Genomic DNA, 13,755 nt, shown 5'->3' with positions numbered 1-13,755 from the left:
GAGATCTTAAGAAATTTATCATAAAAATTTTAGAACACCATGTATGAGTTTTTAAGGGACACAAAAGTCTGGAATTTTGGAGTGTACCTAACTGTATAGTGATCCAATTTCCTGCTAGATCATATTCAGGTCTAATAGCTTCCTGCATAAAAGAACCAACTCTGAGTAATTTTTTCCCCAGATTCAAACTAATGTAACAAAAACACGGTGGAGCATTCTCTCCACTTCTCCATCTCTGAATTCCATACAATATATTTTTCTTTTTGTATAAAAAATAGGTCTTTCTAAAACCTACTACATCAAACTTAGCAATTTTTTGTTTCTGCTTTTAAGAACACTGAATGTTAGTGAATTACAATAAAGTACCCAAAGACAATATGAAGCTCTTCTATTGAGTCACCATAGTCTCAGGTGCTAAAACCCTGTGTTAAGTTCCAGGATGATTACTGCTGGGGCAGGCTGGCAGGTCAGTCAGCTCCAACGCAGACAAAAGCAGCGTGGGAATGTCTCTTTCAGGCAGAAGAAAACAGAAAGCCAAGGTAGAGAGTGCTCTGAAGGTAAACTCTAGCAGTGACAACTAAGCTCAGGGAGGACACTTAGCCTGAGATTTCTGTTGTGTTATTGTTTGTGAGTTACCAATAAATGCAAAAGCCATGAATGACATGAGTCTGGACATTTACCTAGGGTCTGTCTCTTCTATTTTGGATGGTAGAGGGTCTGAGCCCATGAATATTACCATCATGTTAATATATTCACCTCCCCCCTACAGCAAAACCAAATTGTTAATAGTCAGGCTAAGTAGGTGAAGCCCACAAAGAATTCTTGCTGCACTCAGAGGACCATAACCTTTTCTTCAGCCTCCCTCTTGGTCCGCTCCTCCTCCTGGCGCCGGCGCTCTTCTTCTTGCCTGGCTCTATCTTCGGCTTCTCGCTTACGCATCTCTTCTAACTGTTGCTGCCGTCTACGCTCTTCATCCTGTAACTAACAAAGACTTGTCTTTAATTGTTTATGAAATCACCTCCCCCTGGATAAGTCAGAGAGCACATACCCGGAGCATTCATTTTAAAAAGTGACCAGTTTAATGCAAAACACTACACTACAGCAGACCAGTAAAGTTTTCCCTGTCCAACTATAATTTATTACATTATATTTTCCCTGAAAGTCCCTAAAAACCATACAGAACTTCTAATAATTGTTGCACATAAAGGATGAGAAATGTATAGGAGGAAATGTACTGCTTTCTTTTCACTGCTGAATTTTACAACAGCTGTACACAACCAGAGAGACTTTTGGGGACACAGACTGTTCAGTTCCACCTACATTTTGCCATTATGGGAAATTCTACATATAGTTAACTAAAGTGAATCAGCAGAACTCTATTAAACTACCTCTATTAAAAAACTACCTTGCTAGTATGATTGTACATATGCGTACTGGACCCCTACAGAGGTACAGTTTGACTTACAGTCCAGACCACTTTAGTAACAAGAGTTTCACAGGTGAACTGAAATTAGACATTTGGAATCAACATTCCACAGCTCCAACAGCTACCAGCGTGTTTATTTTAGATTGGGATTAAAGCATTGAAAAAGCATGACGTTTTAGTCAAGGAGTCAATCCATTTAAAGTAAGAGGCTCATGTGGCAAGTCTACAAATACCCTCAAAAGATAATAAAAGTCTCCCAGTGTTTCTACAACAGATGCACACTAGGAAAACAGACAACAAAGCAAAGTCTTTGGCTACTTGAATCTAACATTGCTAATACATAAACCTCAGATAAATGTAGATACAATTGTCTATCAGACATTATAACAACAATACACTGATCAGACAAATTAGGACCACTACAAATATATTTTTGCATGGTTCACTGAAGCGGTTCAGGAACTGCTGCCTATGGTGGAGAGAGTAGTCATTGGAATAACAATGTATCTCTAAAGTACAGAATTTATCTGCCATCTAAGTTGAGTCATGGTTCTTATTGCTATGAGCTTATATTTTTACATTAAACTTTTCACAGTAAGATTTATTAAACTGATTTTACTTCTGTGTTTCCTAAAGTTGTCATAATGTTTACATGTGGTTTTCTGCTAAATATATTCAGTCTACTCTTGTTCACAGTCAAGCAGTTCATGTACATACATGGTATGTCTACGCTCCAATTAGACACCCGTGGCTGGCCTGTGCCAGCTAACTCGGGCTCATGGGCTGTTTAAATGCAGCGTAGATGCTGGGAATCCAGCTCCAGCCCAAGCTCTAGGACTCTCCCACCTTTCAGGGTCCTAGAGCCTGCGCAGCAGCCCGAGTGTCTGTCTACCCCGACAGAATACAGCAACAGTGGAAAGAGACCATGATATTTCTGCAGCGAATCTTCATGTAAGAGATCTAAATTCTCTCCCTATTTCCCGTCGATTTGAGCATGTAACTCCCATTAACACCAACAGAAGGGAGGGTATGCATTTGAAGACAAAAGACCCTTTAAACTTTCATTTTGATATCCAGTGTGTCAAATATTGAGTGAAGGCTTCCTAATGTTGCAATGGAATTTTTTAAACTGAATCTAAATGAGTCTATTGTTCCATTAAATGATTGCCATCAGATTTATAAATACACAATTTCTTGTTAAAATATTTAACCTAAAAATTGAAATACCTAGGCAAAATTCTTTAAAAACAGACCTTTTTAAAAATATTCAGTTTCTTTTTTATCTGACTGCCAGTTCAGGAAGGATTAGTTTCTTTGCTAACGCCCTGAACACTGGATTTACTTACATGTATCTGGTGGTGTCTGATTGTAGGTTACATCCTCTGTAGAGCACTCTCATCTCATATACCCTTACATGTATAACTAAGTCAGCTGATTATCAAGCATGCATTTCAAAGCTGAGAATTCCTCTGATTAGATAATCAAAGTTACAAACATCAGAGTGTGCTAATCTTTCAAGACCAGTTCATGGTCGTCAAAGTGATCGATTTATTTATTTTTTTAAATAAAAATGATTTAGTATTCATATTGGCATGTATCCGGTGAATATTTTTCAGAGGATGTTACCTTTGAACTCCAGTTACAGGAAAGTAAGTTGCTTTTATAGTTTTTGACACTACACAAAGGTAGAGGGAAGGCTCAAATACACGGGAAAGCAACTAAACAAGTTTTACAAAATATCTGTTATACAAGAATGGATCTGTTAATAAAAAAACTTATCACAATTAAAAAGCCTATTGGAATAAAGATCTCTTCTTCCCTTCCCCCTTTTACAACAATTCACCAATTTAGCATAAGAATTAATCTTATGGTACCAAATAATGATATGGAAGGGCACGAGATAAGAAAAATTCAGAAAAAAATCTCAAGAAAAATACTTTTCCACTCAAAGAAAAAATTGGCAAAAATAAGTCTTAATGAGAGAATAAAGGAGAACTTTTTGACTTTGTCCCAAACACTTAAAGAGAAATATTATTTGTATTTCTAGAGCACCAAAATAGGAAGAAAAAACCCCATGTGCCAATTTTGGAGCTGATGTCAATGTGTTGACCACAGTAATTTTGGAAGGACAGCTGTATCAGGTAGGAATGTGCTAGCCAGATCAGAGGCTATTCTAGACCTAAATCCTAGGAAACAGGCCAAGAGTGATAAATAAGGCTGAAGTGGGAGAGGATCGAGTGATCACTACAAGAGGACACCTCATTTCTGTATGACCTAGATAACTAGCTTCTATTTAGCAGTAGTCACACACCAAGAAAGGACTGTTGAGATGGCAAGGCACTACATACTGCTTGAAGCAATTAGCTTTTGTGACTGTGTGCACTGGTATACTATACTAACCCTACAAGTGGTGAGTAAAGCACATTTGATTCCTCAATTTTCAGAACAGTGAGAGGAAAATTTACCCACAAGTCCCATTTACATTAACAGGATTCTTGCAATTAAGATTCCCATGCACTAGTTTGAATATTTAGAGTCGTCTTGTCTAATACTATTTTTTTTAATTTAAAGTTTACACATCTGTCTGGTCTGACACTCAGTTAAAGGGTCACCTGTCAGTATAACTTCTCAAGACGTGCGGTACAGCTCAAGACCCACAGTACTGCTTATGTGAAGAGAGACATGTTACATGTAATGTGAAAACAAGTTCATTTGCTCCATATTCAGTACCTTCCCTTAAATATTTTTTGTTTAAATAGTAAAAAATAGAAAAGAGGAGCAGTATACACAGACATCCAAGAATAACTAATAGATCACTAGGTACAGAAGCATGAACTGTCCCTTCTCCTCTATCCTAGGTAGGTTGGTTTACCATATAAAATGTCAAGAGTTCATCAGGTCCCATAATCCTTGGTTTCCTGTGTGGCCAACCTGGACTTCCAACACAGTCTAGCTCAGGACAACAGCCAAACAGCTTCTTCCAAGTTGCTCCCTCTAACAGCAGACTATATCGTGACTCCGCTAATTCTTCTCACATGGTACTGCTGTGACATGCTAAGTGTGTAGTAGCCCAGACTGCACAAGTACCAATTATGCTCTCCAGTTCTCTCAGGGCAGCATGATGTGCCTCTGCCCAAAACTTAATGCACAGCTTCAATAAACTAAATACCTAATCTTAATTAGATAGCCTATTTCCCTCACATGACAGCCCAAGGGGGTAAAAAAGGAAATCAGTGCTAGAGTATTAGGAGCTGTTGAGCTTAATTCATGGGAATGGCTTCTGTGCACTGGACTTCAAACTGTACAAAATAAAGATGGGGTTTGTTAGGAACTTTTAAAAATAAAGTTATAAAATATTTTAAATTTATCTTTATATGGAGGCTTAATACAGGGGTGGGTCAGTTAGAATCAATAATGGCCCCACAGAATTTAAAAGGAAAAACATCACGAAACTGACATTTTATGCTTTGAAGATTTCATTAACCACTTTAGGGCCTTTTTGAACATATAGGTTACACTGTTCATTCTACAGGTCTAAATATACAATGAATGTCCTTCAACTTCATTTTCCCGTAGAAAGCAGACAATCTTGGGTACATAAAATGATGTGACAGAGATGCAATAAAAATGTAAGGAGTATTATCACTAAAGTTCAATATTGCCCTCCCCAACCATTCAAAAAAATCAGACAAGATTAAAAAAAACTCATGAGATTGGCTTAGAAATTATGAAATTTTTAAAATAATACATTTGGGGCTCTTTTTATTTGTCTTCTGCTTTTTTGTCTTTAGGATTCACATTTTCAAACTTTTCTCCAGAACACTGTAAAAATGAAAGCTGAGATTCTCAACACAATGACAGCAGGAATTGGAACTTTAAGAAAAACACCAAATATTCCAAGACGTGATAAAAACCTTGAGAGATGGCAACACCAAAAGCTGGAATATCCATAGCTTTTCTGAATGTACTTGTCTCATTCAGAAAACAACTGAGAAAGCTCACCTGTCTTGTTGCTGCCAGAGGACTTTGAGATTGGTTATAACAATAGTAATCTGGCGCAGAGATACTACAGTAGTAAGTGTTTTAAATACATGTTATAAATTAGCTGAAGCATATATTTTATAAATTTGTCTTATAAAGCAGTATTTGCATTTCAATAGCAAAATTGGGCAACATTTCGAACAGTCACTTTTTCATTTTTTGAATGGTACAAATAATTTGTATCTATGGGACCTGTACCAAGCATTGGTTCAGATACATGAATTGCGTTCAGATTATACAGTAAATAACGTTAAAGGTGAGAGTTTCTTTTCTAGAGGGCTACAGGAAACATTTCAATTATCTGCTCATTCTCAATGCTGGCAATAGGTACCCCTTTATGTACTGGTTTAGCAATTACTGCCCTAAAACAATCACTTAAACAAGAGATTTTCCATCTCAATTTTAAATGTAAATGAATGGTATCAATCCAAATGAAATGGCAGTTTAGGAAAAGAAAGTAAGAGATAAGTTTTCTGATTATGTTTGTGACTTAGTTGGACATACTAGTTCAGGAGCTGTTGCCCTGAGTTAGTGCTTCATTCTATTACAGAAAAATATAAGAAAGTAAGAGAACATATTGTTTACTGCCAATCAGTGGAGAAGCTAAACTGGTACACAAAGCCATCATGGGGGAGGATAGGGAACATGACTTTTTAAAGTAATAGGCCATGTACATTTTTGATGTCACTGGATTTAAAAATCTTGTGTATTTAAGCTGCTAAAACAAGTTCATATAAATGTCTGAAGAATGGCAGGACAAGTTTTCTTTGGCTTAGGACTTAAAATGAAACAAGTGAAACTGAGAAAATCTCACCCCACAATTTGTTGCTTCCAACTGCTTCGTAAGATGTTATAAATATATAGTTACATAGAAATATCAAATACAGAGATTCATATTAGATCACAGCTGCAAACAATTCAAAGCCACAGGCAGAACACAACATTTAAAGAAGAGAAGTAGGAGGAGAGGAGTAAGAAGAAAAGATTTAGAAACATTCAAAATGCATGCTTACAGTTAACTTACTGTATCACATCTTGATTCAGAACACCCCAGAAATGGCAAAGACAACATCCATTGCATTTTGGATCATTATTTATAAAGAAAACGAAACAAAAATATCGAGACGGGGAAGAGGTATTGAAGAGAAAGTAACAAGAACATACCAAATCTAGAACAGAGATTGCTGGCACAGCAGTCTGCTGCAGATAATAAGAAAAGGGGAAAAAAAAAGATGCACAGTGAAAATAAAGGTAAGTTTAGATTTGCACTATGCCAAAAGCATTTCCCTTTGATTTGATACTTCAGCTGTTTTAGAAAGGTATTAAAAAAAAGGAACTGAAGAATTTTGGACACTAGATTGCTGAACGGTCTGAACAGTGAAAACCCCAGTGTCCTAATGTGATAACATTTCAGATTAGCTATTCAGACACTCAAAAAAACAAAGCTAATGATGATCCTAGAGATACTATTCTTATTTGCATCTCTGGCATTATAGATAATGACATACAACAGAAGTGCAGACATTATCTTTAAAAAAGAGCAAGCAAGCTAATTTTAGTCCCTGAAGGAAACTTTTTACATGGTATAATTCAGGGTAGTACTGTGTAAAGCCACTAATGTTCTAAAATGTTGGAAAACCTCACTGACAGCTAATATTTAAAATTCATCCTTTTGGAGAAGAATGATATAATGTTATGCAATACAGTTGGTTACTCAACCCATTAATGATGTGGTTTTTTAAGTCAAGCAATAATAAAAATGTTAACAAAGACTTTTTTGTGCAAATGGCAGTTTTATATGGAATTTAATGCCCATAGGTAACTGCTTATGTGTTACAATCACAAAGTTAGCAACACTGGCCAAGGATATATTTAGCCTTTCCTTTCATCAGTTTGTAAGTGTGGGGTATCTATTGCTTCAAAACAGTAATAAAGTTAGCCACAGGGTAAAAGGAAAGAAGCAGACTATGGCAAAGGCACAAAGATTAAGTTTAGGAATTAGTGCCAGTGGAGCTAATACAAAGCCAAAAGCTGCCAGAAAGAATCCGGAAGAAAAATACTTCTCTTAATCTGACAGTTATTCTACAATGTCAAACAAATGTGCACAAATGTTTCTTAGTGCTTGGCATTTGCTTACTATGGAACTGATTAGATCAACTCTTAGAAGGACAAGTAGCAGTAAAGATGCTCAACAAACTAAGGAACTAGCTTATAAATCCTTCAAAACAAAACTGTCAACTTGCAAATTCAGTATTCCTGGGGCTATGATTTATAAGAAAAAAAATAGTTTCTATATGGAAACAGTTTCTCAGTGAAGACAGAAAGGGCAGAATAACTTTAACAGACGGCATACAGTTGTATTACCTTCTTGCATGTAACAGCTGTAAATATCAATGGCTTTCACCAGTAAAGAAGCCAAATAAGAGCTATCAGAGAGTTAGAATAAAATAAAGATGCTAAAGAAACACCACCCTTTTTTGTCCCCTCCCCAAAGACCTTCGTTTTTATCCTCTATAAATAAAACTTCCAGTGCATACACCTGGCATCAACTTGTGTACGTTACTTTGAGGGAATTACAGTCAATGACTACCCTTCCCCTGTCTACATAGGGGATGCCATTTCTCTGAAGGAAAAGTTTTACAGCCAGGGAAAAAGATTTTGCTCTTATCTTTGCAGTCAGTTGCTTTGTACTTTTATAATACACCACTTAACTGGCCAAACTAAGGTAGTTTACAACATTTTTCTTTAGCATTTTCTATATAATGAAAGACAGGGACATTAAGACAGTCCAGTCCTCCTTTATCCTGTGACAATTTCACATTTTGTTTAACCAGTCTATTAAAGAACACAAGTTTAAATAAATGTTTACTATACTTGTGCCTAGAAAGGATTACCCCCTTTTACCCTGGCTCTTTTTTCAGCCTCCAGCCGTTGCATAATTAGTATGGTATCCACATCATCATCTTCTTCCTCCTCATCATCCTCATCCTTTTGCTTTGACTCTTGGAGTCGTTTCTGGAACTGCCACTCGAGCATAAGTTTGCGCAGGCGGTCATTCTCTTCTGCTGTACGATCGGGCTTGTTTTGAAGTTCCTGAATCTCTTTACTCAGCATGTCCACAATGTGCATCTGCTGTTGCTTCTCTAGCTTCTCCTTAGCATCCCGTTTCCAGGGATCAGGAGACAAGCTATCACTGGAGGACAGTTCTTCTTTGCTGATGGTGATGTACTGCAGATCTCTTCGTTCAATGGTTCGGGGTTGCTGTTGGGGCTGTAGCTCTCGAATGACAGTGTCCTGGGACCTCTGCAATGTTGAAGGCTTTTCTGGTTTCACCTGCTGCACAGAAACAGGAGGAACCATAGGCTGAGCAGGAATTAGTGGCTGAGTACGCATCTGGCCCAATTTTCTTTCCTGCTCACGACGCTTCCTCTCTCGCTCTTCCTCCAGACGCGCTTTTTCCTTTTCATACCACCGCTGATGCTCCTCTCTCTTTTTACGTTCCGCAGCAGCTACCTGTGAAGATACTTGCATTCCTAGCTGGTTTGGAGGGGGAGGTGGAGGCAGAGGCAAAGGCAAATCCATTTGCAGTCCATCGAAATCAGCTGCATAGTGCACTGGTGGAGGAGGGGGAGGGGGAGGAAGGTCTGTTCTGATGGGCTGGGAAACTGCCACTGGTGTTGGCTGGTTGATGACTGGAGTTTTCCATCGGCCGGGTCCACTTTTGGTTAAACAAGAACCAGGGGAAATAGATTTGGAGGAGTGATTCAGATGCTCTTGGCTGGATGTGCTGGAATCCACAGATGAATTCATCCATGGATCACTGTCTGACTTTCGATCAATGTACTCTACATCCTTTCTTATAACCATTTCCAGACGATTCCTTTCTGGTTGAAAAATTTTATCATCTCGAAGTTCTTCCTGGGAATGAGCTGCACGCTAGAAGAAATAAAATGAAGTATGCGTATCAGTTAATCTGTATTTAATAAAATTTATATCCAATAAAAAAAACCTAATGGATGACAAAAAATGCATTTCTACAACACAAAAAGCCTTCTTATCAATACATTTACATCTTTTTGGTAAAGTAGAGAACTTTTCATAACTAGCAAGTTTCTCAAGATTTTAATGTCCGCAACACCACAAAATCACTGAGCCTTTTAAACCATGCAAGCCCAGGAAGACTTTGTAAGCTCTGAGGCAGAGCTGTCAAGCTGCACTGAGGGAATGATGAAAACAAAGCAGAGCTCATGCCAACAATCTCCCCCATCTCACTCAAGATCTCAGGGCTATCTTTAACAGCTCTTACCCATTTACAAACACACAGGCAGCCTGCAACAGTAACTCAAGTGCAATAAGTCTCCAGTTCAGTTTACTGCTGGGCAGACAAACATTTTTCTTTCATGAACACAGGCACACAGAGTGCTGAGAGAAGGGTGGGAATCATCCACTCACCCAACTGGGGGCATTCTCCCCTCTCTTGCCACTGTGGGAATTATTTGCGGTAGAGGATGTGGGTGCTTAGATGCCCCACCTTACTCAACTACCACCCAGGGATATTAAGCATTTATTCATTTACACACTTACAGCATTTTAAAAGATATCAAGCACTAACTACTATTACTGCATAGAAAGTGGGAATGCAATTGGATATTCAGACATGATTAGGCTGATGAAATCTATTGAAAGATTTTATTTTTTTCTTGAAGCAAATATTCATATTTTTGAGGATTAGAAAATTTTCAGTATTGACAAAGAACGTACAGACTTTCCACAAGTGACAGTGGAGGAGACTAACAATGCAAACTTCTCCATGCTTCCCCACCAATGACCTTAACTATGAACTAGAAAGAATGTCTTGTTTGGGATGAAAGGGTGTATTTTTTATGCTCTATTAGTTCTGTAGCTCTGAACACACAGCTACTTGTGTCAGAAGCACTGGGAAGATGCACCTAGCCAAATAGTTTGCTAATGACTTATGCATTTAGATGATAAAACAGGCTTTAAGTCAGCCATTAGTTACTACAACTTTCATGACCATGGCTCCAAATATAATTTAGATGAAACTGCTCTTTAAAAGTGAATAACTAGTTAATTTGACAACAAAAAATAACCAGAAACGATCATCCAGTGAAATGATTTTACAATAATGAAATGATTCTGAAACTGAGAAAAATGACGCTTTTTAAAACAAAAATAAAACCCCATTAAAAACGCTTGTGGATTTCATTAAAAAGTAATCGATGCTGTGAGATTTTTAAAGCTGATTTTATTTTAACAATGAAATTGAAAAGCGTTGATTGATATATGTGTTGTGAAAACCTAACATATACTTTTCAAGTACTTGTGAAAAACAAACTCCCAGCCATTTGCTTTAGTAAAATGCATTTTTCCTGGCGGAATCAAGGTTTCATGCTGCAACTCAGGGTCTATACCTATCAGCAGCTCTCTCAATGTGGGGTATTTAAGTGCTGATGTTTAGCTAAAATATTTTTATAGCAATTAGCTATAATATGATGTGTTAATTTCCATCTTAAACCCTCACGAAAGTTAAATGAACACTGGGTTTGTGTTCTAAATTCTTAACAGATGTGAAAACTGGAAGTGTATTATAGGCACCAACTGCATATCAGCACAATCATACTAAGGTTTTACCTATAATCTTTTCTCAAGCGATTATTGCATAGACTTCAGTGGCACTATTGGCATGAGTGAGGATTACTCTTACAAGTAAGGTTTCCAGAGTCAGTTTCCTACTCTTCTTGTAGGATTGCTACCTCAAGAATCAAGAAAGAAGAGCTTTTCAAAAACTACATGAGGTTTTAGCACCCAATTCTAAACCTTTTCTGTGCTTATGATGAATGCTGAGGGACTCTGTATGGTGGTTTTACAGAGGCAGATGGTGGGTGAGCACTACTAGAGTGGGAGATGGGAGATTCTGGTTCAATTCCCTGGTCCACCGCAGATTTCCTCTGAGGCTCTGGGCAAGTCTATCCGTGCCTCAGTTTTCCCATCAACATAATAGAGAATTATAGTTATCTCCATCTCATAGGAGTATTGTGACTATACATTAAATATTTTGAGAATGTCAGACTCTGTGGTAAATGGTTTCCATAATAGTACAACTGATACACTGTTTTTATAACCAGAGGGACAATTTATAAGTGACGGAAGTAAATACATTTCACTATAGATCTTGGGTTAGTTTTCACCTACAGATATTTCTGAAAAAAATATTTTAAAAAAAAAAAAGCCCCAACAACAAAACTACACGCAGGCACTGGGGTCTGTCTGTTTAAAACTTCTTGTGGAACTGGGACCTTAGTTTGCTTTTAAAAAAAAATTAAATGTTTTGAAAGAGAAAAGCTAATATTTTGTATTACTTTGTCTTCAGCAATCAGAAGGGAAAAGTTTTTAAATACTTGACAGATTATTTCTAACCTGCATTGCAGCACTAATTGAGTCATTACTCTCTGCCTGGATCTGTGGTTTGTCTTCATAACTTGGCCACTGATTCTGAGCAGGACCCATTCGATCCTGGGATTTTGAAGCTGGGAATGTGAAATATTCTCTGGTATAGGTTTGTGTTGGTATAGGATAAGCTTCAGGTCTTGGTGGCAGTGTCTGCTCCTGTAAAAGACAGAGAGGACAGGTTAAAACTGATCTATCATACAGATTTCTGCAGATTTGATTTTATTTTAACTTCTCATTTCTTTTTTAACAAGTATATTTTTAGGCATTGTTCTTAATCCCAGAATCATATTTATTTGGTTGAAGCTAAGATTTTCTAAGAACAATCAAAACTAAACTAGTAATTATGACTCAGGGTTTGACTGCTCTGGAACTATATACACAATGCTTATTGCATAAATTTACTTATAATAATAAAAAACGTGAATAGCAATGCAATAACCACAATTTTGTGACAATTTATGTTGCTGACTGAACATCAAATAAGGCAACAGTGAAAAAGAATGAATACAAATCATTGAACAGTGGCATTCTATTAAAAACCGTCAATAAAAACCTCAGCTTAACCCAAGCACACTACTTCTACTGAAATGTAAGTGACGTTAATAGCCAATCCTTTTCTTGCCACTTCTGACCTCCGTACAAAGATTTCCAGTAGAAACTGAAGTTATCTTGGTGGTAGTTCCAGCAGCATAAGCATTTTTTCCTCCAGGGCTTGGTGGCTGATCTATTAGAGAGTTGAAGTAAGCATTGTTAAACAACAGTAACGGGAATTTGTCATATGTAATAGAACAAACCAATTAAACTTCATAATGTGGCAATAATAAAGCATTAATTAAATTAGTTGTAATTGCTCTTCAATGAATGACTTTCCCCAAATTTTGCTGCAGTTATTACTGTGTCAGTATTTCAAATATAGTCTATATTTTAATCAAGTCATCTTCCTATTTTTAGATTTCAAAGACTAGTAATAATTTGCATGAAAAAAATATTCTTAAAAAGAACAGAAGTGAAGTTTAGCTTACTTGCTACATTGGGACTGGAGCGATGATCAGCTCGATTCTTCATTAGTCTGTCATCCCCTGACAGCTTCTTTGGTTCATTATACTCTGTCCAAGGCAGCTGAGGGCTCTCAGGTGATCCATTTTGAGCAGAATTATTATACAGCTCAAAACCTTCACTCTTTGGTCGGGGTTTACCTGAGCCACGGCGGTCTGAAACTGCAACAGATTAAGACCTTTAAATGTTTGTTCTTATCCACTTGAACTGTTTCCTATTTTATTCTTGTTTAAAAAACATTACTTTCATTTTAGCTATAAAAGTTTTCTAGTATAACATGCTGGATTTTAAATGTTAGAATTCTTCAGATACACAATCCCATTCTGTTATACTGACAGTTCAAGATTCCTTTGATTTACAGGCTTCAAAAAGGTTTTTGAAACAAAGACACCACAATATTTGGCAAAGCCAGATGCACTTTTACTGAAAGAAGTCTCTTGATTAATCTGAAAGGCTTATCGTGTCTAGGGTCGTGATGTACACTGCGGTAATGAGGGTTTATTCTTTTAACTCTTTCCTTCCTATATTGCAGCATTCTTTAATAATCTTTAGAAAGCTCTCATATTATAACTTAATCAAAATTCATATAAAGTTGCCACATGGTCATTAAAATACCACCTCTGAAAGAAATTTTTGATTTATACTGGGGGGAAAAGCAATTTGGAAAAAATACCAAAGAACACTAGCTTTCAAAGGATCAGATATAGAAAATTAACAACTGTCATTTCAACACGATTCTCAGTGAAAATCAATGACCATAC

At 37.0% G+C, this 13,755-nt stretch overlaps 1 protein-coding gene across 12 annotated transcripts in view; it reads right to left on the bottom strand.

Annotated features, from left to right (window-relative positions):
• Nucleotides 1–13,755, bottom strand: part of AFDN (afadin, adherens junction formation factor) — a 216,269-nt gene that overhangs the window by 15,893 nt on the left and 186,621 nt on the right. For 6 of the 12 annotated variants that reach the window (XM_084624830.1, XM_084624832.1, XM_084624827.1 and 3 more), the window contains 5 exons: nt 12,961–13,155; nt 12,571–12,662; nt 11,906–12,094; nt 8,372–9,403; nt 847–981 (listed from right to left, as the gene is read on the bottom strand). In XM_084624830.1, coding sequence (XP_084480956.1) covers nt 847–981; nt 8,372–9,403; nt 11,906–12,094; nt 12,571–12,662; nt 12,961–13,155 — 1,643 coding nt within the window. Of the gene's footprint in view, nt 1–846; nt 982–6,631; nt 6,668–8,371; nt 9,404–11,905; nt 12,095–12,570; nt 12,663–12,960; nt 13,156–13,755 lie in introns of all 12 variants that reach the window. The other 6 variants (XM_084624826.1, XM_084624831.1, XM_084624836.1 and 3 more) reach the window with 3 other exon arrangements.

The sequence above is a fragment of the Lepidochelys olivacea genome (genome assembly GCF_965140295.1).
Source record: "Lepidochelys olivacea isolate rLepOli2 genome assembly, chromosome: 3".
NCBI lineage: Eukaryota > Metazoa > Chordata > Testudines > Cheloniidae > Lepidochelys > Lepidochelys olivacea.
The sequence above is the reverse complement of the archived record's forward strand: the minus strand, read 5'-3'. Positions and strand labels throughout refer to the sequence as shown.